The 27,114-nt window shown below is 38.3% G+C and overlaps 1 protein-coding gene across 3 annotated transcripts in view; it reads left to right on the top strand.

The window, feature by feature from the left end:
* Positions 1-214: 214 nt before the first annotated feature.
* The window catches only part of CEP295 (centrosomal protein 295), a 45,507-nt gene continuing 18,607 nt past the window's right edge, over positions 215-27,114 (top strand). For 2 of the 3 annotated variants that reach the window (XR_012040487.1, XM_072850711.1), the window contains exons 1-17: positions 215-364; positions 2,842-2,975; positions 4,335-4,535; positions 5,692-5,816; positions 6,710-6,803; positions 12,006-12,119; positions 13,537-13,677; positions 14,808-14,991; positions 16,845-17,036; positions 17,984-18,208; positions 19,473-19,579; positions 21,137-21,349; positions 22,180-22,277; positions 22,404-23,508; positions 24,473-24,644; positions 24,768-24,920; positions 26,261-26,485. Coding sequence is in view for 2 of the 3 variants with exons in the window: in XM_072850711.1 (XP_072706812.1) it covers positions 2,868-2,975; positions 4,335-4,535; positions 5,692-5,816; positions 6,710-6,803; positions 12,006-12,119; positions 13,537-13,677; positions 14,808-14,991; positions 16,845-17,036; positions 17,984-18,208; positions 19,473-19,579; positions 21,137-21,349; positions 22,180-22,277; positions 22,404-23,508; positions 24,473-24,644; positions 24,768-24,920; positions 26,261-26,485 (3,457 nt within the window). In the remaining variant the exon portion in view is untranslated. The remainder of the gene's footprint in view (positions 365-2,841; positions 2,976-4,334; positions 4,536-5,691; positions 5,817-6,709; positions 6,804-12,005; positions 12,120-13,536; positions 13,678-14,807; positions 14,992-16,844; positions 17,037-17,983; positions 18,209-19,472; positions 19,580-21,136; positions 21,350-22,179; positions 22,278-22,403; positions 23,509-24,472; positions 24,645-24,767; positions 24,921-26,260; positions 26,486-27,114) is intronic. The other variant, XM_072850710.1, reaches the window with a different exon arrangement.

The following is a 27,114-nucleotide window of genomic DNA, read 5'->3' as shown; positions in this document are numbered from 1 at the left end:
CCTCCCTTAACCCCCCAGCGCCCATTTTATATTCGCCGCCTTCGGCCTCACCGGCCAGTCACAGCTTTCCTCAGTTCCCATTGGTCACCAGAAGGCGGGGGGGCTCGGTCATGCTGGGAGGCGAGGAAGGGTGGCTCGGTGGCGCATGCGTGCTGCTGCGAGCCTGGAGCGTTGGGCGGTGTGGCGGCAAGCGACGAGGGGTGTACTCTGCATGCGCGGTGGGTGAGTCCCGCTGTGGCTCTTGGTTTCCCGCTGCGCCCGCAGTCATTGGCCGCTCGATGTGAGCGTTGGAGGTGACGCAGCAGGAGGAGGCAGCCGTTGGCGGCGGTCAGGAGGGCCCAGTTGGCGGCGGGAGAAGCGGCGGGTAGGTGTGGGCAGCCCCGCCGTGGGACCGCTCCCTTCCCTTCCTTCCCTTCATTTCGCCCACGCTCTCGCCTTCCCGCGCGGGGCCGCGGCCGCTTGGAGGCGGCGGCGGCGGAGGAGTTCTGTCCTGGGGCTGGGAAGGGCGTACTTTCCTTTCTCTTCCCTCCGCCTTGTCCCTCCTCAGCTCGGGCTGGTCGAGCTGCAGCGGCCGTGGCCCCTGTGGCGGCTCCCGGTGACTGATGGGGAGCGGCCCGAGCGGGCCCGGGGCCTCCTGGGCAGAGCATGCTGGCGGTGGGGCTCTCCCTGGGGGCCTGCGTGTGCTTTTGTGGCCTTCATCCTCCCCGTCTCAGGTCTGAGCTACCCGCCTCACGTCTGAGCCCCCGGCCGGGGCGCTGCGCTCGTCGTTACATTTTAACTCTGCTGCTTCTCTTTCCGGCTTTGGAGAAGTGCTTTTTGGTAGCTGTCGTGGGCGGGATAGTGAGAGATGTTACCGTTGCTCACAAGAACCTCAGTAGTGCGGTGTTCCCGGGGAAGGCTGGCTTAGTTTTAACTGTCGTCTATTTACTGATTGCTTCGTACTGCAACTGAATCTGTGCACGTGTTGACTACTGTGCTGTGGCACTTGCGTCATCTGCTTTTGCTCTTGTTCTTTAAGTGTTAGATCTAGACTTCATATTGTTCATCCTCTAAATTTTCCTTTCTTTGGGGAGGCAGGGAATGTACTCATTTGCTCCTTAATTTTGTGTGTTGATAAACTTCTGTTTTGTACCTCATCAGCTGAATAAGGGAAGGCTAGCAGGAACCACGATATTCTGTCCCTGTTTATCCTGTAATGAACTTGGGATTCATTGGCTTAATAACCCTGTATCAAAAGTATCTTATGCATAATTATTTTGTTTTTACACCTCACCTGCTTTCTTTAGAGTTGGTTTTTTTTTATTTATGATACTGAAAATAAATCTTTCCAGGTGTAACATGTTGGTTAAATTGTTAGTGCTATGTGGATTGTTCACTAGTAATAAGCTTTTAATTTTTAGAACTAAACAGTGGCTTTTGAAAGTCTTTGTTGGTTTGTTTTGGGAGAGTATTTTCAGGGATACAAATATTTAAAGATCACATAAAGACTGGGGGGGAAGTTTTGGACTAGGCTGCATATCAAGCTGAAAAAGTCTTTTTTTGCTGTGCAGATGAAAATTATAATGGTGAGGGAAACGATCTGTAGAACCAGCAGATCCTGGTTCCATGGTAAAATCTACAGGGAAACATAATTTGAAATGGCTGCTTAAGAGAACTTGAATAAAAAATTGTCAGTGAGCAATTTTATTGTTCTAGTGAAATGCTTGGCATGCAGACTGTTGTCGAAGTTTCACAGTCTTCAAGGCAGAAAACCTTGGACTGCAGTCAAAAACGTTAACAAACTCAATATCTTATATCTTATAATTGTTATGAGAATATTTCGGTACAAATCATTGTCCTGGTTTCAGCTGGGATAGAGTTAATTTTCTTCCTAGTAGCTGCTATAGTGCTGTGTTTTGGATTGAGGATGAGAGTAATGTTGATAACACACTCATGTTTGAGTTGTTGCCAAGTAGTGCTTATACTAGTCAAGGACTTTTCAGCTTCCCATGCTCTGCCAGGTGCACAAGAAGCTGGGAGGGGGCACAGCCAGGACAGCTGACCCCAACTGGCCAAAGGGCTATTCCATACCATATGATGTCATGCTCAGTATAGAAACTGGGGGGAGTTGGCTGGGGGGCAGCGATCGCTGCTCGGGGACAGGCTGGGCATCGGTCAGTGGGTGGTGAGCAATTATGTAGTGCATCACTTGTTTTTGTTGTCATGTCGTGTGTCACCGTGTCCCCCGCCCCCGGTTTTGTTCCTCTCTCTCTCTCTCATTGTTTTCCTTTTCATTACAATTTATTCCCCCCCCCCCCCCCTCTTTTTCCCAATTATTAAACAGTTCTTATCTCAACCCATGAGTTTTCTTACTTTTGCTCTTCCGATTCTCTCCCCCATCCCACCGGGGAGGGGGGGGTGGGGGGGAGTGAGCGAGCAGCTGCATGGTGCTTAGTTGCTGACTGAAGCTAAACCACGACAATCACCTAAGTGACCAGCCTGCTTTACTGTATGATGTGGTTTTCAGCAGGCTTTTTTTAAAATTTTTCTTCCCAGGAGTGGAAGGGTGTTCGCTATTCCTTTTGCAGATGTGCCTGTCTGGTCCACAGTGTAGAATGTGGATACTGTAATGCTGTTGCAGAGTTTGCTACATAACATAATAATTCAAAAGCAGTACATCTTGTGACTGTGACACAGACAGTGCCAATGTTGTTGAGTACAGTTGGAACAGATGTGAACAGTTGTAGCTCACACTCCTAGATACCATGATAGATTTGTAAGATTATGGCAATATCTGTTTTTTATAGCTAGTTTACCTATTGCATTTATGCACAATTTCTGGTTTTCATGTTGTTTTCATAGAAGTTGATTATTCAGTGTTTCCAAAGATGAAGAAGAAAGTTGCAAAAGTTGGGAAATTGAGGCTTAGTCCTAATGAAGAAACCATGCTTCTGAAAGAAGAATATGAAAGAAGAAGAAAACTCAGGCTACAGCAAGTATGCCTGTGTTTTTGCATGTTGTGTATTTCATTTAATAATGTAACAAATAATTTAGGAACATTAACTGAAAAATTTATTTCATGTAAACTAAATTTCAGGGTCATAATATTGTATATTAGGTATTTAGTTTGTGAATTATTTTCCTTTTCTTATGTTTATTTACTACTAAGTGCATATTTTGCTTGTGATACCATGTCTGTTCGTTAGATTCACTTTGCCCTCTGTTCCAGAATCTCTTCTTCTCTGCCACCTTCCTGGTATCTACCATTTTTATTTGGCCATGAACACGCAGTTCTCTGTTTCCTGCTGATGTGTCACTTGTGTAAGGATTCAACCCTCTTACAGTGTTCCAGGTGTTTTCACACTGATCATGCAGAACAAATAAGACAACTACAGCTAATACAGAACTTCACAGCTTTCCAGTAGACAAACTGAATTGCTGCAATATGTCATAGAATCACAGAATGATTTGGGTTGGAAGGGACCTTAAAGATCATCTAGTTCCAACCCCCCTGCCATGCTCAGGGACTTCCGCTAGACCAGGTTGCTCAAAGCCCCATCCAGCCTGGCCTCGAACGCTTCCAGGGATGGGGCATCCACAACTTCTCTGGGCAACCTGTTCCAGTGCCTCACCACCCTCATAGCTCTACATGCTTTAAGTACTGCTCCTTTTAGAATGTCTGAGTACCTTTATGTTCTTCAGAACGTGTCCGTTGATCATCTCTTCTCTCTCCCATTTCTGTTCTGCTGTCCTGCTGTTAGAACACAGGGCTGTTTCTCCATTTCTCTTCTTACTCTTTTCTTAGCCTTCCTCTGCTTTGTCTTACACAAGCTGTTCGGGTCTTTCACATCTTCAAGATGTTTACTATATACTAATCTTTCACCCCTCTTGGGCTTTTTTCTTGATATGTTTTTCTCTTTAGCAAAGAGAGTTTTACTGACAAAGTGGAAAACAAAAACTTAGTAAACAGTCTTTAATTTATCAGTATAGTTGCTGATTTTCTTTAAACCATGTTGCATTGTAATAGGAGTCTTTAATAAATTATTGTGTTGTATTTTTCCACAGAAGGATATTCCAAGCAGTTTTTGCATTTTGTTTATTTTTGCATTTTTGTTTTTGTATGTTGCTCTTTGGACTTTAACTGAAATGTTTAACTAAGATTAAATTTATTATTTAAGTATTAATTTTGGAAATAAATAACGGCAACTCTAAAGTATTTTCTGGACAGATTGTTAATGGAATAGTAGATGAGATGGAAAGCTGAAAGGACGATATAGTATGTTGTGGAAAGACTTGCTGAAAAAAATATTGTGCTTTTTTAAGTTGCTGACAAAACATAAATGCTATTTCTACAGGTTAGAGAGCAACAGAAGTATATCGCCTTGCAGATAAGACAGAAAGTAAAGCAGAGGAGAGAAGAACAACTACATCAGTTAGAGGAGGCACTGAGAGCTGAATGGCAGAAAGCACAGGATCAAAAGATGAAAGCCTTAGAAAAACTGTATTTATCAAGCTTAAGAGCAATTGGTGAGGGTCACCGACAAGCCAAGGAGAACGTAAGTAAATCGGCTTAATATTGTTGTCAGAGAAATTCTTGACGTTCTAGAAATACGAAGATTGCTGTTTGGTTTTTTTACATTCTTGATCTTGCAATCCTAATACCTAAAACAACGGTGTTTCAAGAATGGAAGCTTCTTAGAAATGTTTATGTACTTCTTTGCAGATACCTTTTCACAAGACTAGGATTAAATGGTCTACCAGGCCCATCTGCTAAGGCTTTTGCTGTACAAACTCTTAAAGTTATTTTGTTTATGTTAGATTGTACACATATATGATAGTGTATCTCTGTACTGGGCTAAATTACACATGGTAAATAATTGTCTCCAGTACACCAGTAATATAGTAACTTTTTTTCTCTACCATGTAACTATCTTTTCTATGGTTAAGAAAATACACTTAACTTTTTTTCCTTTGGTGCTCAAGTGACATGGAAAGTCTTGTTAAGGGCATCAGGGGCCTTTGCCTAGACTGCAGACTGGTGTCACTTCTTAATTCTGCACCTGTAACCTATTTTCACTTTAAAATTCTATAACTTGTGTGGGCTGTCTTTGAGAGATCATTGGGTAGAAATTTTCCATAGATTTGATTCTGAACCAGGCTTATAGAAACCAGCAGTGCCACAGATTTCTTGCATGAGTTTTTCAGACTAGCTTACTTCCTGAATTAGTAGGGCTTTTCAACCCAAGTAAAATAGCATTATACTTTTCTGTAACTCAGTGTCTCTAAATCAACTTCTTTGTAAAGTCCTTTCCGATGCTAGGATGGATGAGTTTCTGGAAAACTGTGGTACCAATGCCATAGGAACAGACAACTAATCATAAAGAAATGTTTCTGTTGATACATGACTGTTGTAAGTAATGACTGAAAGGTAGTGACATGCTTTCCCTGTACAATTTAGTCAGCATGTGCTAAAACATGTAAGTATATTTATATTAGCCTCTTTATCAAAGAGATGCAGAGAGAGGCTAAGGTTTCCACATCAATATTTGGTTACATTGGTTGAGGAATGTGGCAAACTTGCTGCTGTTGGTGGTAGAGAAGAAGAGAATACAGAAGATGGCAGAGAAAGAAAAGTTAATTTGTAATATCACACTGATAGTATGAGAAGTGAGTAAATCCTCTATTAAGTGCTTGCAATATTTTATTGTTAAGGAACCTGACTTAGAAGCTCTGGCAAAGCAAGCAGAGGAAAGGAAACAAAGAGCAGAGAAGAGACATAGGAAAGCCCTGAAAGAACAGAAGTACCAAAAAGAAAAATTACTTCGTGAGCAAGCCCGGTATGCAATAGTTATCTAGTTTTATTAAGCATAGAATGCATTTTACAGTGTCACAAGGTGAAAGGCAAAAACCTTGATGCTTCTTGCTTGGAGCTTTTTTAATCTTGAAATTTTATAAGTTAGAGAATTAATGCTTCTGGACAAAGGTTGTGGATTTTGATAAGAACTGTAGTTTTAAAACCAAGTCAAAATGTCAAAAAACAAATGTCAAGTATACGAGCTGGCCTTACAGACTCTCAATGAGTGGGGGCCTTTCATCTGTATATCACTATTTTCAGTCTAGATTTTTGGCTGACAGTTATTCAGTGACACATGAAATGAAATGTTCTCAGGCCAGTTCCTGATAGAGAGTTACCTGCTTGAAAAAAGGACCTATTGCATTTGTCATAGTCTTCCTTCTTAGCAGTTTTGGGGTTTTTTTAAGCAGATTGGACCAAACTTGAGCTGGCATGAAAAATGAGCTGTGTACTCTTGGGAATAGTTGTGCTTGAGTAGAGCTGAGACCTATTGATTAAATACTTAGTTTTGTCCACACTTGAGCAATGAAAATATGTTCAAGTGATGCAGTGCCTTCTGAAAACTTAAGTGAAAAGCAGGGATTTTGCTTTGTTCTTTAGAAGCTTGCGTGTATTAACATTTCTGCATTACTTCGATAAATTAATTTTCCAGTGCTGCCTTCCAGCATAAGTTCTGTTGACTTTTCAGTGTGCTTGCCCATCCCTATCTCGCAAGCATTCGATTCAGGTATACCTGAATCTGTTTATTTTTAGGTTTGTCTTTTATTTTGCACAGTGCTGTCATTGTTGCTTGAATAATTTTCCTTCTGTCTTCTCTTCTGTGTTTTTTTGTGTGTGTGTGTGTGTGATTTGTTTGTTTTTGTTTTTTCCCCCAAGACGAATAAATGCACGTAAACATGCTCTGGAAGTGGAAAGACAAAGAGCAGCCAAAGTTGCAAGCCTGCCACCTCCTCCGCCACGTCCTCTTGAGGTATGTATCCATGATGCAATAGTGATCACAATTTCAGGGTACCATATAATGTAATGATTTATTTATTGGTCTGACTTCTCACAGCAGGATATCCAAAATTGCTGTTTGCATACTGTAAGGAGAGTGGTTCAGCAAAAATCAAGAAAATTAATGAATAATGTATTAGCAGACTTCTTACTACTAAACTTTGGTATTTTTTTATTTCTGATCTCTTGTTATGTGTGGATTTTATTTCTTGTCATCTGAGATCTTATTTTTGTGGTTAATGTGTCTTTTTAAACTTCATAATGATCTCATTTTCATTTAATAGCCACAGTGGTATTAAACTCTGCAATGATCTTTCTCAGCATGTACACACCACCTCAGCCTTCTGTCATAATGATGCAGTAGTAGCATTTTGTTTAGTTCTGTAATAAAGATAGTTCTACCTCTTTATCTGTGGGGTTTTTTGTTTTTTTTTTTTTCTTCCAATTTCTTTGTTTCTCGTAGGGAGTACTAAATATAGGGTAAGCTGTTTAATTTTGATAGGAAACCAGTACCTAAGGCTATTGGGGAGGAAAGTACATAAAAAACATATTTTTAATTCTATGCTGTACCCTTTTCAGGGGCAACTTTATAACTCCTTCGTGCTGCTTTGATTTTTGAGAGATTCTGCATAGGCATAGAAGTTACTGTAGGATTGCAGATCTGAACTGCAGGAAGAACATTATATGCATTTTTACTTTGGAGTTAACTTTTAGTAAATTTAATTTATCGGAACTTCATTAATGCAGAGTTTAAGTTGCCTTATGTGGTGTTGTGCCCTGTCACACCATCAGGTTCAGGGATATTCAGACCACTGACAAGAAAAGAGAGGATTAAAGTATACTAGTCCCTCTCAGAGCCAGTGAAGTTACCAAAGCTTTTCCTAGCTACCTCCAGCACTTTATGTGTAGGCTAGTGTGTTGGATGATAGGGGTTTGGTACTGATGTGTCTGGAAAAACTGAGTAAGGTTCGATCCTCACAGTTTTCAGAATGATTAGAAGGAGTGCCTGTATACTTTCATTTGTATCCCTTAGTGCATGCTTCTCTGTAGGTCTCCTCGCTGGCTGCCCAAGGGTTTTCTTACTGTGGAAGTTGGATATGAGTGAGGATTAAAGCAAATGTTGTAAGGGAGTGGTAACGTTTAGGGTTATTTCTGGTGAGGTATATGCAATATTGGAATTTAGAACAGAAGGAAGAAGGTCCTGTATGGTACAGTTCAGGTAAATTCAAACGCTCTTTTATGCTGCTGTTCTCTACATTGTGCCACATGACATGTTGCTGGTGTATCTGCTGTAGAGCCGATGAAGGCTGTATCAGTTAAAAATTTGACTCTTCATTTTCTGGTTTTCAGATGCTTGTGTTGCTCAATTTGGCATTGTTGGAAAAGCACGAGACACTGCAGCATTGCTTTCTAGTAACTTTTGTAATGTAGGATGTGTTTTATGTTAAACACATCCTTAAAGCTTTCTATTAAAAAAAAAAAAGTTTCTAATTGGTGACCGAAAGTCAGCTGCAGTCAACATGCATATTTGTAGGTGATATAACAGCTAAAAAGACACAGTACTATATAATACTTTTCATCTAACAACCTCAGTAATGCATCTGTCTTTCCATTTTACAAATGCAGAATTTCCTACATCATTCTTTAGTCTTTTTTTCACTGGGACAGACAAGAAGATTTTGTTCAGGTTTCCCCAGGTTCTGGTATAATTGCATTTGCGATTGTGTTGGATGACAGGTCTGGGTCAGTATCCTGTTTAAGTATTGCAGAATCATAATTTCCTTTCCTTAAATTCTACAATTTAATTCATTTCCACCCATGAACAAATGTCCTTTACTCACTTTTTCAGCAAACATGATTTTTGCTGTTTTTAGCAGAGTTTGCATATATCTGGATTTTCTACAATACATGGGTTTTGTTTCTTTTAAGAAGTTCTTGTTCTGATAATGGCAGATTGAATCAAGAATTCTGCAGACATGGTGGATTTTTGTTCAGGAAAGGGATTGCATTGTTTAAATATAGCGCAGCATGTCAATTTGATCCATGTAAAGATTAGCTGACTTTGAGCCTTTTTGCTAGTTTTCATATCTGTATGGATTTCAATCCTTTTGTTATAGGCCCACATTGCTGGGAGGGCACAGGGTGAAGAATAAAGTTATTTTCTTGGAAGAGTAACTGGGTGCCGTGTATTGCATGGGGTAAATGTGAAGTAATTGAAAGATCGGAGATGATGATGAGAGCTGTGGCTTATTCCTAGTTCTGTATAGAGGGAGAAAACAAAAGATGTTAACTGTCAATTTCAGGGGGGGGGAATCTGGGGCTTTGTCTTGCAACTGCATTACTCAAAAGGCACTGAATTTGAATTGCTTAACTTTATTCTAAATCCTGTGAATTATAGCAAATTACATGGTCATCTGCATAAGCATCCTTATTTTCTTGAATCAATTTACATAAAGAGCTTATTAAACATAACTATAATCATAATCTGATGCTCTGTTGCAATAACAATTGAATAGAATTTCATAAAATGGAGCTAGGGCAGTGTTGTTCATTGCAGGATTACTTAGTATACAAGAAACATTTTCTGAAGGTACTCCTATTATTGTTACTTTATCCAGTTACAAAAGAAGTGTTTTACTATAGATATATTGTCATAATCAAGTTTAATTCTCAGAGGATAGCTTTTAGGAATTGAGGCCTTATTTAGTTAGACCAACTGTTAAGTTACTTAATTGAAGTTAAACTGCAACCACCATTTTATTGACAAGTGTCACAGTTCTTGTGAACTTAATTTTTTTTTTTACATAATCTGTAAGATTTGTATGTAACAGAAATACAACCTAAAAATGTTACTATACTCTTCCTGAATGTTCATAACATTTGTAGAGTTGTTGTTCTGTTTTTTTTTTTTCATTTCATGATACATTGCTGCTCCAGTTTTGCCAGATTTTAGTGTAGAATTATTTACTTTTTTAAGGAAAAAACCAAAAGTGGGGGGAATTACAAACCTCTTGATGGAAGTACGGACAGATTCTTAACTGCAGTGGTTCCACCATGAGGTGCAATAGTGTTACAAGTATTATTTTTTTCAACCTAAATTGCTTTTGACATTAATTGGAAAATTGCAGCCTCCAACATAATTCTCACATCTTCACAGCTTTTGAATAAAATTCTGGAGATTTAATTTATTAGATGTAGTTATTAATTACTGATTTGTTAGTTTTACATTCTTTTAAATAATTCAGAAGACTGAGGTTTAATTATACATTCTGAAAGTAACACAGCATAGGTCAAGCAGGTGGTGCTCTGACTAATGAGGTTTAGGCATGGGACTTGTCTGTTTTCAGAGCTATAATCAGTATCTGTAAGTGTTTTCGGTTAATGTTGATCTGTTACAATTACTGTTATTTATTAAGAAAGTTAGCAATTTTTAAACAGCATTATCATGTACAAATAAAAGTGAAATTCTTGATGGCATGCTTTTATTTGTACATATCTCTTTTTTTTCTTTTTTTTCTTCCCTTCTTCCTAGAATAACATGCTGTTGTGGTTTAACTCCAGCTGGCAACTAAGCACCACACAGCCACGGCTTGCTCACCCTCCCCCTGCCCCAACCCCCCTGCCCTGCCCCGGTGGGATGGGGGAGAGAATTGGAAGAATAAAAGTGAGAACTCATGGGTTGAGATAAAGACAGTTTAATAGGACAGCAAAGGAAGATAAAATAATAATAATAATGATAAAAGAATGTACAAAACAAGTGATGCACAATGCAATTGCTCACCACCTACTGACTGATGCCCAGCCTGTCCCCAGGCAGCGATCGCTGTCCCCTGGCCACCTCCCCCCAGTTTCTATACTGAGCATGAGGCCATATGGTATGGAATAGCCCTTTGGCCAGTTGGGGTCAGCTGTCCTGACTGTGCCCCCTCCCAGCTTCTTCTGCACCTGGCAGAGCATGGGAAGCTGAAAAGTCCTTGACTAGTGTAAGCACTACTTGGCAACAACTCAAACATGAGTGTGTTATCAACGTTATTCTCTTCCTAAATCCAAAACACAGCACTATAGCAGCTACTAGGAAGAAAATTAACTCTATCCCAGCCGAAACCAGGACACATGCATTTGCTTAAGAACTATAAAATAAGTTACTGAAGTTCTGTTGGTAAGGCTAAAACTAGTTGCTTATCATGGGATTTTAAATTAAAGACTTCACTTTCTACAGTCTCTATAAAATAGCAAGAGATAATCAATACTGAAATTTTGTATGCCTTACCTTGCATAGAGATAAGTTTAAGATATTCCCGAGACTTAATGCTGCTCTTTTGTGTACGTGCGTTTGTTTACGGTCAACTGCTCGGGCTATGAAACTTGCTGTCTTAGTTAATGTGGATAAGAATCCTTTTTTAGGAGAAAGTCTAGGGAGGAGGAAGCTGAGAGAAAATGAATGGAGGATATGTTAGAAGTACAAAGGCAGGTCCTGCAGAATACTGGGTTACCTAATATCGCTATCTCACTACTGAGAACATCAGGCTGAGCCAAAGAAGAGGGACGGTCTGGTTGCTCAGTGTTCAAACTCTTTCGGACAAGGGTTGAAATGAGGTAGTGTACCCAAAACTTTTAAAAGAAAAAAAAAAAAACTTTGTATTATATGAATAGACATTTTTCAGCGAAGTTACAGAAAATGCTCTTTTTCTCTGGTCACCTAAAAAATTGGAGATAATGGGTTCTGAGTTTCATAAAGAAAGTCTGTACTTGAGAAGCGTTATTTTGCTGTTAGGTATAATTATATTGTGGATCTGTGGTTGCCCTGCTTTGAGGTGAGTGTGACAGCTGTTGTAAGTGGGATCTGTATTAGTACATTAAACTCAAGTGCTTTTAAATTAAGATAATGCTTTTGAATCATGAAGGTAGAGCTCTCTGAATGTCAGTTTGTGTGGAGGAGTCTGCCTTAGGCTGTTAGATGCTCTCAGTTGTTAAGCCTTCTAGATCTGCCTTGTGCTGATGTGACTTTTTAATTTTAAAATGTATGTAAAGTTTTAAACAACAATATTTTTAGGAGAAAATTGGGGGGGGATGGTTTTCTTTTAATACTAATTTGAGTGTACAGATCACTTATGTTCTGTTTAGTTGATTTGCTAGAGATACTGTTCTCTGATACAGCTTTACTTTTACTTCCTAGAATTTTGAAGTGAAAAAGACTCCTGCAGTGAAGCCCTATAGTGCTAACAACTTTTCAGTGACACGTTATCATATTTCTGAACCTTACGTGGACAGAGAAGTGGATGGAGAGCAGGTGATTAACTCCAAGTGTTTGTGATACATTCTTCCATATATCTATATTGCATAGTGTCTGGATATCACCAGTTAAGTTTTCTATAACTTGTTTAAAAATGTGAAGTTATATAAAGCAGCCATTACACAACTTACTAATCAGAATCTTAGATGGGGAAACTTGTAAGGCCTGTTACGTGCTCAGTCACTTGCTAGATCACACCTGACAGTCTCATGTGAACAGACCTCTGTAAGGAGGTGAGTTCACAAGACTGGCATAATGTTAAGACACCCAAATCTTCTGCTTTGTGGCTTATGCTAAATTAATAATTGCAGTTGCCCTGCTTGTTTCTCTTCCCCTCTTTTTACCTCCCAGTCTTTACCTCTTATTTGTGTTCATCTGTTCATGCAGTCAGCAGTTTCAGCTTGCCAAAATGGCAGAAGTCTAATTTGGGAAAAAGAACGATGAATAGATTTTTGCCAAATGGGAAAGTTTACTCAAGTTTACAGTACACTCATACACTCAGGCAAAGGCCAAAGTCAGATCAGAAGAAGGGGAGGACCTGAAAAAGTGGGAGATGGAGCAAGAGCTTAGCTTTTATTTTATTTTTGAATTAAGGTAATGCTATTGAAAGGTGAACCAAACAACAGTTTGGTTTATTGATGATGTGAGACCACAATCTAAGTTCCTGTTCTGGATCAGCCTCTTTTAGACTAGAAAAGCACTCTCAATAAATTTGTTTTTGTGAATATTTTCTCCAGTACATTCATGAAGTCTTCATTCATCAAGTTTTAGGTTTTCTTAACAATTGAAGGACTAGGCCTAAACAATAAGAGGAGATACTGTAGTTTTCTCAGCTTTGTCATGGAAAATTCCAAAATGTTAATCTTTGTAGCCTTGCTTATGTGCGATGATTTTTTTTTTTTACTTAAGTATTTTTTAATTTTCATGTGTTAGTAATATTTTCCTTATTTAAAAATTGCAGATTGTTTCTGGTTTCCCAAATGAGAATGAAAACACTTCTGGATTTATCCCCTCTCCCCCTTGTTTAAAACAAAAGCATGAGGATAGAAATAGTCAATCTGTAATATTGACTGTATTATTCATTTTACCTTGTATTGTAGGAAGAATAACCACTCTGCTATAACAAATAAATTGTACAAATGATTGTCCCTAGCACAGCTGGAAAGTAGAACACTTTGACACCTACACTTATGGAATATGTAAATACACTTTTTTCTTTTTTTCCCAGAACTAAAAAACTAGTTTGGTCCTGCTTGCAACCAAGAATTATAAACCTTCAAGGGTGTTCATATGGCATTGTATGTCTTTTTTTTTTAAAGTACTTTTGCTACAGAATTATTCATTTATTTATTGTTACATATGCTTTAAACTACCACAAAGAACTTCAGGGACTAAACTATTGATTGACTGTCAGCCAGATGCTCGGTTAGCTGCTGAAGAAGAGGAGAAACGTTTGGAGGAACTACACAGAGAGGCAGAGAGGGAGAGAAGAGAGCAGCTTGAAAAGGCACATCTCAGAGGAAGTCATGCCTTGAAGAAGGTCCATTTGGCTCAGGTAGGCAAAGTAGTTGTGCCTGTTTTTCATGTCAAATGACCAGTTTTAAGTAAGTTGTAGGTAGGTGATTAGTAAATGAATTATAGTTACAGGAGGAAAATTGATGGACTAAAAGGAGTTTTCACAATGTGTTTAGAAAACATCAAACTCTGTTTGCTTATTTTGGCTATCTGGAAGGAGGGAGAATGAAAGAACATGCTTTACTTTTTGTTACCTTAATGTTTGATCAGCTGTTAACCAGTTGGAAATAGTCAAGCTAAACTTCTTTAATAGGTTATGAGCTCTACTTTTCAGCATCAGCTTTAGTTGGAGTTGATTATTCTGTACTTCAGGGGAAAAATTAGTTTATTATTAAGAAGGCAACAGTTTATTTTTATTTTTTAAGTAAAAACTTTGAAAAGTTTTCCAAAAAAGACTGAAGTTCTGTTAGTGTATAAGTCTGGAAATATTGAAATTGTTTCCTTTAAGAAGTAAAAACTGAACTATTGAGAAAGGTCTTTGTACCCAGAAGTATGCTCTGAAATCTGTTTTATTGTCTGTTACCTTCAGAAGTATTTTTGGAGGCTAGAAATAGCAAAAGCTTCCTGTTTTTTAGTGGAGATATGATTGGCCTTGAATGAGTAACCTAACTAAAATGGGGAACTGTGGAAATATTACTGATGCTCCTTAAGTTAAAAGGAAAAAACCCAACTAAACTTCAAATAAAGCTTTTTTTAAATAGCTTTCATATATAATTGTAATGTGCCAAGAGTATTTAGTTCACATCTTATACTTCAGCAATTGCTACTTTTTATACTAACAAAAGTAACTTGCCAAAGGAAGTACTCATTTACCTTAAAACAGAAGATTTAATTCTGTTGAGGAAAGCTGGCCTACAGGTGTACAGTCCGATCTTTTTTTTTTAACATTAGATCCTCTAGGTAGTATTGATGACTCTTGCATTTAAGGCTGAGATACAGCCTTCTACCGAGGAAGCACCTTCTCCCTAGAATAAAATTAAGTTTAAACATTAAGGATTAAACAAACTTCATGGTAACAAAATGGAAGTATTTTATCAGTCCTGACATATGGCCGTCTGAATGTCAATGCTATATGTTTATGTTATTCCTTTTTTTTTTTTATACTTGAAGGACAGGGAAAGGCTACTGAAAGAACTAGAGCAAATGCAGAATATGGATCGGATGCGCAGAAGACAGATTGTAGCGCAGATGCCACCTCAACTTTTTGTGCCTGCATACAAACGCATGGAAATAAAAGAAGAATGGCAGAGAGAATTGGAGTTTGCATTTGAAGATATGTACAGTGAAGACAGGAGTAAGTAATTTGTTGGAGGTTGCTGAATCTGGTAGTCCAACAGAGGAGAGGCTGCTGCAGTAGCTGCCTGTTCCCAGGTCCAGCTGGTAGCAAGGCTCTGTGTATTTACAGTAGGCACGAACAGGCTTTCAGTACACATACACACAGCTGGTCACACAGGCCAACACAGAAAACACAGCACTTGCATTAAACACAAACAGCACAAATGGCCTCATCCTGTTCACTGCTCTGGCTGATCAGGATGAAGGCCTGTTAGTAGGATATACGTCTGTATATACGCTATGGATCCCTCCAGCAGTTGATCTTAGACACTCAGTCTACCCAGTAGCTGTCCCCTGTATCCCAGGTCTCCACCCATCACACTATGGATTCCCCCAGTAACAGGTCTTAGACACCCAGTCTAGCCAGTAATTCATCCTGGACCCTGTAGCCTTCCAGCTACCTTGTGTGTCCACATATGCACTGGTATGCTCAAATATGTGCTATGGATCTCTCAGTAAGTGGCTTTAGACATTGACTCTGCCTAGCAGCTGGCCCTTGATCCTTAGTCTCCCCAGTTGCCGGCTCCTGGGCATGTGAACCTCCAAGGTCTGCTGCTCCACTCCAGTTGTTGCTACACAGACTCAGTTGGGTATGTGAATGTACCCAGAGACATGCACACGCTATGGAGATCTCTGTAGTACCTGACCTTAAATACTCAAGTCTACCCAGTAGCTGACACTGGATCCTCTTGTCTCCAAGTGTCTGAGACACACTCACGTGTGCTGGCAGGTTTCTTAGCTGACCCTGAGACCCAATGGTCTCCCCTGTAGCTGGCTGGCTTGAATGCTTGATTCTCCTGATCCCTCCACTAGCCAAGTCACAGATCCCCTGGCCTCTCCAGTATCCAGCCCCATCTTACAGCTGATTGATACCTAACTCCTAAGCCTCTTATCATTCTTGCTGGCTAGTCTGGCTTGTGATTTGCTAGCCACTGCATGCTGATACTCAAACCCACATAACACGCACTCGTTCTGGTCTCTGCAGTCGTTGGCAGTGCTCTGGACGTAGGTGCCCCTGTGACTTTTGGTCCCCGCTCCAGTTGCTGGCCCTTATATATCTATATGCACATGCATACAAAATAGAGGGTTCCTCACTCAGGAAAACAGCTAGAAATGGAATTTAGTGAGAAGACAGGACAGACTGTCAGGTACAGTGCATAGCCAGACAAGTGTACTGACTAGCCCCTTTTATCCCCTTATTCTTATACTTTTCCTCACACTTGTTCCTCCCCAGACTAACTTGATCCTTTCCCTGCCTTTTGGTTCCTCCCCTAAGTATCTACAATAAGCGTACAATCCCAAGATGATCTTCCCATGTGTCCCACACCCCTTGTAGGCAGTGACACCCTCAGTCGGTGAGGTGATCCTGGGAGAAGTCCTGTTGACTCATCTTCTAGGATTTCACACCTGGACCATGTGATCAGTCACACTCCTGTGACAGCCCTGTGAGCAGCCAGGTCAGGGTGCGCCTTTTCCCTGATTAAGTTATTGGGATCCTCCTGCATGTAACTGTTCCTGTGTGCTGCTTTTTGTGTAAATAGAAGCCTTTTATCACATAAACTTGCATTTTGAAATTGACATAGCATATTCTAGTGGAAAACCTTGTAGAGTTTCTCAGTTAATAGATGGCTAATGATCTAAACAATTTTGAATTTTCTATTTTGGGAAAAAAAATAGTTGGATTAAATCTGTTGTGAAACAAGCTATTGATACTGGAACTTCTTAGGGACGTGTATCATGAGTGTAGTCTTGCAGTGTTGTTTGCTTTTTATTCCAATTGGTCATTTTATGTGGCTGTGTTCTTTTAATTAGAAATGAAAGGAGACCTGATTCTGCAGTTTGAGCCACAACCTTTCCCAGCCCCTTCTGATAGATCTAAAGATAATGATCTTGATATCTCTTTGGAGCAAGAATTGGCTTGTGACACTCAACCGGAATCTGCTTGTGATACTCGACAAGAATCGGGACAGATGATAGAAGAGGAGGTTCCCAATGAATCAGAAAGTAAAGCTTTTAAACTTTACGTTTAACTTAAACTTTTTGGTTTTATAGTAGAAGAGAAGAGATTTAGTTTAATATACCAAATAAATTAACTTTAGTATTAACTGAAATGTCTTAAGTACTAAAATTCCTTAATGCCTGTGAAGTATTTCAGTATCAAGTGGTTTATGATGTTTATCATGGATGATAATACTGTAATGATCGTGAATTTAAAAATGAAAATGTGACTTCTTTTTCTAATGCACTTCAGTTCATTAGTATACTGAGAATAATTTTTAATTGTTGTAAGAACTACATTGTTAGTAGCCATAACAATTCCTGTATAATTAGTGTAAATTATGGCATGATACTCATATGTGAACTTAAATTTTGTATTTTGAAATATTTCAAAGTTAAAGCTTGACTTCGTATGGAAGTCTACTTATTGTACGTCCTTTATGTTCAGGTTTGTGATTGAGTTGCTGCATATTGTGAGTAGGCTGCAGCAGTTGCATGTGCATGCGTACTCTTCACTTGTGGCATGCACAGGATAATGTGATGTGAACAGGAAGTGTGTTAGTGAACTTTGCTGCCTCGCCAAGCATTTCTTACACATTCCGTTGCTGGCACAATCAGTTTTTTGGTCTGTGATGCATTGTGTTGCCAGTGCTAATACAAAGCAGGTAGGTGGGGGGATACTACTACTTATTTCTGCAACAGTACAGTCTAGGAGTAGTCTGACTGTGAAACACTACAACTAGCTTAGCCCTCCTTTTATAGCATGCAGAGACAAATTACTGCTTCTCTCTTGCAGGTAAGAGAAAATATTGTTAAGCTTTTAAAACTTAGTAATATACCTGAGCTATTTGTCCAACTGTGTAAGCAATTAAAAACAAAAAAGAGGTTTTTTTGTTTTTATGATGTGAAGATACTCATTACCCCAAACTCTTAACAGTACGTATTCTTTATAGATCATGAAGAAGCAAAAACTCACCGATCTCAGTCAAAACTTGCCTTAAAGAAATTGCTGAACAAGATTCGAAGCCAAAAAGAGGTGCGGACATCAAAAAGTGAGAAGGAGATTCAAAGTGAAATTGAGACTATTGAATCGGGCACAATTGCCAGTGAAGAGAGACCATTGTGTGATTTAGAACTTAACTATGAGCAACCAAAAAATACAGTATGTGAAGCCAAAGGTATGTAATACATACTTGCACCAAAATTTGTTATGTAGGAGCAAAAAGACTTGTAAGGGTGGACTGTAACAAAACTGTTTAATGAATTTTCAGTAGTGGTGGTTTGTCATGTTGCCAGAAAGTACAATTCTCCTATCTTTGCCCACAGTGCATTGTGGATTTGTTGAAACCACAGATAGTAGAGGGTTTTGCTCTTATGGCCAACTTCTCCACTAAGATCTTGTGGAGGAAAGATGTCCAAAATACCTTTGTATCTTTTAAATCTCACCCAAATTGTTGTCACACTTGGTGTTGCCATGCTTTAATAGGTGTTTGCCTCCAGGAGTAGAATTCTCAGTGCAAAACTGCGCACTGAAGTTCTGTTGAACTGGAAAAGCCAGATGCTTCAGAGATTCACAGCTAGAAATGCACAAGACAAGCATGAGCTGATGTGTCTGAAATCATTTGGTGGGGTTTTTTTCTGTTTCTAGGCACCATTCTGAAAAGCCTCTTTGTAAAACTGAAATTTAGAGTGATTAGACGTTCCATTTCGTTTGGTAGCCAAATCATTTTGGGGTTACTTCCCATTTCTATCCTTTGTGCTGTTTGGTTATGCTAGTGCTGAAGGTGGTGAACATGTATGCTAAGTGGGATTTCTGAAGTCTATTAAAGTGATTAAGTTGTGGCGTGGTTTTTTGTTTTGTTTTGTTTCGGTTTTTTTGCTTTCATAGGGTGCTTGATTTTTTTAAATGAGATTAAGTGATATAGTTCAATCATGTACATGGATACACCAGCATAATTCCTGGGGACTGGAGAGTGCAGCATGAGTGAAAACACGCTTCTGGGGAAAATGTGTTGCTATTTGAAGCTGATAGGACAGGATGAAGGCTTGCTTTTTATGCAATAGCCAAATGTTAGATCATTTGCCCAGGGAGTGCCAGTTTTATACCTTCTTTGTTCTGAGAGGTTAATGTGTGGCGCCTTATTCCTCAGGATGATGTTGCTACTAGGCTACCAAGTAATCTGGGTAGAAGCAATCTTCAGTCCTGTTGGACCTGAGCCATTACTGTATATGAAAGAAAGACACATGATAAGGGGCCGTTAAAGGATTACATAATACAGAAACCTGATTTTCCAGCTTATAGAGACAGGCAGAGTAGTGGGATGAGATGGTAATCTTTTCAAGAGCAGTTTATGCATTTTGTTGAGAGAGGTTGCAAAACTGTAAAGAAGATCCAAGGCCCTTTCTGACTGCAGTTACAGTTAAATAACATGTATATTTTAGACTCTGTGGAAATGTTGGAAAATACAGTTGCAGCTGAAAATTCAGTTCTAATCCATCCTCAAGAACAAGCAGCTAAAATTAGAATGGAAGAGGAGAGACAAAAGTGGGTAAGTGTGTGTGTACTTATTTCTATCTCAGTTATGGTGTAAAAAAAGGGATTTACAGAAGACTTTAAAATGCTTCAGGTTATATAACAGCTATAGATCCTTTTAACATGCTTGTAATACTTAAATAAACTTTTACTGTAACATTTTCTATACTTATCCTCTGTGTATTAACTTTTTTAAAATTACTAAGCTCTAGCTGGAATTTAGAATAGAGTGTAAAAACCCAGTTTCTTAAAATCTAACAAGTGCTGTAGGCCAGGGATGCCACCCTATGATTAAATGAGAATCCCAATTGTAGATTAATACATTTTGCTTTAGGGAGGATGTAGTCAACAATACACAACTCTGTGAAAACTTTCCTAATCCTGTGTAATAACATAGGAAGTTCTGTGGGATTGTGTTTAGAGTGACAGGAAAAGCTTACAAACCTTGAGTATTTTGTGTGTGTGTGTTTAAATAAACTAGGAAACAAATGCAGAAAGTCTTTTGTGTCTATGGGAATGCTACATTTATTATATTTAGAAAATAATTATATTTAGAAAATATTAATTTTGTGTATTAATTCATTATGTGTATTTTGTATATGTTTCATTATATTTTCATTTTTGTTGTATCCTTATGTATGTACCAGCTACTATGTGGTGGCTTATCAATTTAAAAAACAAAAAAGAAAGTTGAAATTCGGGTCTTAGTGCAGCCTTAAATTGTAGAGTTAAAGTTCAGGAAACAAAAATGTTATGAAATAATACTGTTTTAGGGGGAAAAAAAAAAGGCAGCAGATCCTCTGTGAAAGTGTGGTTACTTTCTTTAACATTCATTTTCTCCCACTTTGCACCTGCCCAGGTGTATATATTGCTATGCCCACTTTAACTGTTCTCAGGTCTAGCTTTTTCTCAGGTTGCTCTTCCTGACATCCCCATTCAGACTCTGATTAAAGGCTGTTGTCCACTTCATCTTTGCCAGTACTTTGAAATTTTTCTTTGCTTCTGTTCTAAAAGTATATGTGCTGTTGCTACGTGTGGACCCAAGTGATTTGTAGCTGACAGGTACATGGAAAGAGAATAAAAATAAACAAACCACTTCAGAGATTTATGAAGTGCTCTTAAAGTGGTTATACATTAGCTATTTCAGAAGTTTTGTAAGGCTTGAATTAACATTTAAATGTGGACTCTTGATGAAAAGCTCTATAAAATGCAAAGTAGATTTCTGAATTCAGTTGAAGAAAAGGACTTCTTTTGCAGTCTCTGGAAAATTATAATGTATCTTGAATGGTTAGATTCTGATTTTATCCGTTCTACTAATTTGAGAACAGATAATAGTGCAATAGTAAATGGATTCAGTGACTATTAGAAATATCTAGGTAGTAAAACAAAATTATTGTTGTAAACATTGGAACTATTTTTAAAGGCCTCTTACAATTCGGAAATGCCTGTCACAAGCAATAGAACTTCTACCGTAAGTTGAAACAAAGTTTTGTGTGCGGTGGTGTGTGTGAGGGGTCTTTGATTTCTTTGTCCTTCAGTTCTGGAGATTCACCCTCATTTTTCTTCTTAATAGAATGAGCAAATAGAGCAACAGAAACAGGAACAGCTGGCCTTGCTTAAACAAATCGAAGAAGAGAGAGCACGTTTGGAGGCTGATTTTCTGAAGATCCAAATGCAAACCTGTTTGGAGGAGGCTAAGAAAAAAAAAGAGGAGGAAGAGCAAGGTCAGCTGGTACAAAGCCACAGTGTTCCTTCTACAGATCAGCAGAACAAAGTGGAACATGAGGTGAAGAATTGTAGAAAATTGTGTGTTGTTTTTTAATTATCTTTATTATAAAAATCAACAGCACCGTTTCCAGTTTCAAATTATATCAGTCAAGACAATCAATTTTTATTTCTTAGGCTATGAATCAGAAGTTTGTACATATAAAAGCTTCCTTTTGTCTAACATAGACGCTCTTATTTCACATATCACTGGACTTTGAATACTGGATTGTCTTTGCATAGTCCCAGGGACAGCATGTCTGTTTAAAATACCTGTTAGTAAAATCTGATTAGAGTCATATAATGATCATGCATGTACACATATCCTTTCTCAAGAAGGGGGGAGTGTGTGTGGGGGGGAATCTCAGGGGGAAAAAAAGGGGCAAGAAAAAAAACACCTCTACGTTTTCATCTGTCTAAATCTCAAACAGCTACTTAAAGGAGAGGAATTTATTGAGAATGTTGAAGTAATCTTTTTTAAAATCTTGAATAATTTGCACAACCTGTACACTTCTGAGAATCTGATTGCCTTGAAAATGCAGCTCTATTGGATTATTGCTCCCTGAGTTTGCTGCTGGGTACGTTTACCTCTTTGAGCTAAGCTGCTGTAAGTACCATTGACTTTGACGGTGTATGCTCAACTTGCCAAGAGAGACTGTAGCTGTAGGCCATCTGTTCCAGAAACTGCTTTAGCTTCATTGCCTCAGGCTGAAATCTCACACACTTCAAATGGTGGTACAGAGTGGCTTCTGTAAACTTAGGAGAAAAAACATACAGCTTAAGGTTGTTGCTTTAATAGTTTTCTGTGAATTATTTGTATATGTGCACTTAAAATAATTTTATTTTGATTAGACTGCAAATACTACTGTATCAGAACCCAGGAGTCCTAGAGAAGACAGCCATTTACAGATGATTCGTAATTATCAACAACGCCTTCTACAGCAAAATAGGTAAATTCCTTTATGAAATGGAAGTCTGAGTTGCCTGTTTCAAAATAATTTGAATTGCTTTGATTATTGAAATTGATGTTTATATTTGCACCACTCTGGAAAGATTCATGTTTTCGTTCTGTTCAGGCTGCACAAACAGGCCATTGAAGAAGGTAGAAAGCGTCTACAGGAGTATCAGAATAAACTGAAGCAAAGATACTTGTCTACTTCTGCAACACCTCTGAGATATGTGGAAACAAAAGCAATTAATTTAAAGCCTGTCTCAGAACCACTTCTACAGAGGCAAGGAGTGCAACCGACACAAGACCAGTCATCTGAACAAGCACATGCACAAGACTATGCACGGTCGCTACCTGTGTTTTCAAGAACGTCGCGTACATTGGAAAAGCCATCTTCGCAGAAGCATGAAGAGCAAATGCATAACACTTGTCCTGCCAGACATGTGCAATTTTTAAAAGCATTGAAATTGAAGCATGGAGAGTTTCGCTTGCTGTGTGGCTGTCCCTCACAGGAACAAGTAGGAATGTTGGAAACCTCCAATAACCACGTCAGAGAACCATCTCTGTTCCAGGTACCATCAGAGTTAGTAATGAAAGATGTCACTGCAGTAAGAACGCAACCAGAAGCACACATACAACATGTTAGATTTGTTTTGCCTGCAGAAGATTCCTCTGAGCCTGCAGAAGATTCCTCTGAGCCTGCAGAAACACTGCACTTTAAAGAGTCATCTCGGAAGATGTCTAGCTGTCAAACAGAGACAGAAGCTGGAAAAGAGCCTCCACTTAAGACACCCCTCATGCCAGCAGCAAAGGGATCTCATATAGTTCAGGCAGCCTCAGTTGATTCTTTGGCGTATCAGCAGGGATCTGCAGAGAGTACCATCAAAACAAGCCTTGAACAACCCCTCAATCTTTCTGAACCCGTGACTTTATCTCATGAAGAATCTAAAGCCCAGGGTGTTGAGGGATTCTTGATATCAAAACCGGGAGATGCATCTTTGTTAAATTATTCTGGTATACTGAATTTAAGGGACAGAGTGTTGGCCTCATCAGAAAGCATCCAAGCTCAGCAAAAGTATTTGAAAGAATTGCAAGAGCAGATAGATGCACAAAGAGAAGCTCTTCTTTCTAGACAGAAGATACAAGAACAACTACTTTTACAGAAGCAAGATAAATTGAAGGAACAGATGCAGAGACAGCAAGAGGCTTTGAAAGGATTTCTGAACAAGCAGGTAAGCTTTATAAATGCTTTGCATGGTGAGTCATCTAGTAGGTGATCAAACTTAAGAGTGAACGCTACCAATTAGCAAAGTATCCCATGGAGTGTTGATAGTTTTAGGTGATTTGCCATAATGAAAATTTGAATTAGGACTTGTGACTTAATTATTTCTTTTCTGTAAGCCCCAAGAGTGCAGTTTTGTTCATTCTAACAGAAGTAGTACGAACTTCTGTGCGTGGTCTCTGAACATAATGCCTATTGAAATAGTTATGTTGCCTGAAATATCTGCAGGTATAGTTTTCTTCAGCTCTAGAAATGCAGCTTTATCTGTAAAACAGCTCTTGTATTCAAAATACTTAAGCAGTACCTCAAAGGTTATCGTAAGCATTTTTAAAAGATTTTTTTTAAAAGTTTGTCTTTATGTGTACACATTAGAAAATTGGTTTGTCATCTGCACTCTTGACTTGTAATTTTGCTTGTTTCTGGGTAACAGAAGAAAAATCTAAGTTTATTTTTGAGTTTCTAAAGAAGCTCATTTTTTTAATTATTTATTTTTATTTAAACAGAAGCCATCTTAGAAAAATAACTGTTGCCTGGAGTCCCTGTCTCTTGCTTTTGCAATCTCCAGACAGCTAAAATTCCTGAATTCAGGAGCTGAAAAACTGAAAGCACACTTTTCAGGAATTGTTCTTGTTAAAAATGCTGAGTATTCTAATCTAATCTAACAAAGGCCTTGAAAATGTAAATAATTATGTTTTAGCATATTAGGTTTGTAGAGCTAAATAAAATACCTATATGTCCAAATGTTTTTGTAAGCTAAGCAAATCTGTCCAGTATCTTGCATACTTGGACTTTCTCAAAGTGCTTAATATTTTCCTGCATGGAATACACACACAAGGAAATGCTGGTTTGATAAATGAGTATAAATACAAACTTACCTACAGTTGCTCCCCCCCACCCCCCCCTCCCCTTCTAAGGTGAGACATATTTGCACAAATGAAGAAATGACAGAGGCACAAAAGCCTGACTGGATTAATAGAACTGACTTTTTCCAAGTCTCGGAAAACTACCAGCAAGAGAATTGTGGCAGGAGTAAATTTTACGGAAGTGAAATGATTTCAGAGTGCATCGGTCCAGCTGAGCAAACTGGTAATACCGTATAGTATTTTTCATTATAATTTTTCTCATTTTGCAGCTGAGATGGAGTTCTCTTCCATCTCTCCAAGTTAATTTTATATATATTATTGCAACATAAAAAACTTTGTTTTACAGAACAGTCTGAGAAAGTTCTATGTAGAGAACAGAAATGGAGATCTTCCAAACCACCTGTGGCAAAAGTCAAGTTAGGGCTTGATTTGGAACAACATGAACTTAGTGTTATACCAGAGGTAGACACACCGAAGAGTTGCAACATTTCTTTTGCAGGTAATATATATATATATATATATGTAAAATATATAATAAATCCTGCTGTTCCTGAGAAATACGGATTGGAGAAAACTAATCTTTTCTGAAGAGTCTTTGAGAAGATTGATTATGAAATAATAGCTGATACTGTTGCCTTTTTTTTTAAGGTATAATTTTTATACTAGCAAAGTGAGTTATAGTTGAGAAAAGCTTATCCTGTCAGTGTCTGTCTAGAAAAACATAATCAAAACAAAAATTCACCAGGAAGAGAAAATTCACCATAATTCCATGACTTAAGTTCCCTGTTGATTTTTCTGTTGGGCAGGGTCTGTGTTAATAGACAATTGTGCAATAATTGTAAAGAGAACCTTCAGAGTTGATGGAAGGTCTTTAAAGGTTTCGCTTTTGAGCATACCAAGAAAGTGAGTGTGAAATCTTTTAAATAAGGAGTTAGTATCAAGTTTCTACAGAAACTTTTAGACCATCTTTTTAGGTTTTTTTCAGTTATAAAACACTGTTTGCAAAAATTTCACAGATTCATCTTGATTCGTCTTGGCATTCATCTTGAGCAAAATAATGAAATAATGAAACAGCTGATATGGGACTTTTTAAAATAAAGTAATTAATGCTATCAGTATCAGTTTATGCAGAATAATTCTTGTTGAACCACTTTGGTATCTTGATTAGACAAAAAGTTTTGTTGGTGAAGGTTTTGATTGAAGAATATATTTATATTCTCAAAAGCACTTAACTTAGTGTTACACATCTTAATTAAAAAAATTAAAAAACAAAATACATACCAAGAAAGTTTTATGAAATATTATCCAGTGGAATTCTAGAGTAGGGAATACTCATTTGCTGTGTAATCCCATTATGATCCACAGGTGATTTTTTTCCTTTATTATCTAACTATTGGTCATGGTAGGTAGTAAAAAGTTGGATTTGACTTTTTTTATTGGATTGGGTGGCCAAAAAGGGCCGTGTTGTGGCGTGGGTTGGGGAGAAAAATCTTTAAGCCAGAGCAGAGAAATTATTGCCTCTGGATTTGGAAAAAATACTGAAAGTTTTGGTGGATTTGCTATGTGGAAAAACTTGTTGGAATTTTTTTGGAAGAAATATTTTAGTTGAGTTAGGAATTATTTTTTGATAAGTTTATGACCTGTATAATCTTTCAATCTGTATGATCCATAAACTGTGCAATACAAAGGTTTTTACTGACCCAATATGGCTAACTTTACATTAATGTATGAATTCAGCAGGTTCTTTCTGTAGAATAGAATGTACATCTTAATGTTTTTCATGACATGCAAAACACTGCATTTCTATACCTAAACTGATTACAAATGTTTTGAATTCAGATAAAACAGATTCTGTTGGTGGAGAATCTTCTCCCGTTTCGACCATTGGGGAGTTTGCATATGTGAAATGTTACAGTCATGCTCTTCATGAAGAAGGCAGGTTGCCTTTGAGTATAACAAACTACAAGGAACAAATCTGTAATGGAAGTCCAAGGCAAAGTAAACAGTCAAGTAGATTATTACAAGAGGTGCTGATGATGACTGCTGAAAATTCATATGATTCAGGTGAGGAAATCCTCTTCCTTCGAGGAATTATGTGAATACCATTCAGCACTGCTAATTTTACTGCTATTTATTTGTAGCATATGATGTGACTTGTTAAAGAGCATATGCAGTGCTATTGAAATAATGTTTAATTTTAATTGTAAAAAAGGGTGTTTCAATAAGCATGTGTCTCAGAATGACCGAGTTTTTATTTTTTTGTGTGTGATCCATTAGCATTCTAGTAACAAAAGTCCACACTGCAGTGAACTTCATTGCTAACAACAGTTTCTCATCCAGTGCATGTGCCTTTTGTCTGTACCTGTAGAATTGTCTGTAAAGAAACTTTTGTACTACTTGATTGCCCTGCCCTGACCAGCAGAATCCCATGCATGCATAGGGAGCACACTGCTGTAGAAAGCCCCAGGTATGTCTTCCTCCTGAGGGAGGTATCTTCTGCCCAGACTGTGGGCTGTTCAGGTTTGCAACTTCACCAGGTGGGAACCTGTTTTGAGCAGGCCAGTGGTGTGCCTGATTCCGTACCCAGTGATTCCTTGTATTGACACAAAGGAAATTAATGCTTAAAGAGAGCTCTGGAGTGTTAACGTGCCAATGTAGATGCCCACTGAAAGATCAGTGTATATAAGAAATTG

The sequence above is a fragment of the Ciconia boyciana genome, chromosome 1, assembly GCF_034638445.1.
Source record: "Ciconia boyciana chromosome 1, ASM3463844v1, whole genome shotgun sequence".
Lineage (NCBI taxonomy): Eukaryota > Metazoa > Chordata > Aves > Ciconiiformes > Ciconiidae > Ciconia > Ciconia boyciana.
This window is presented reverse-complemented; position numbering and strand designations above follow the sequence as displayed.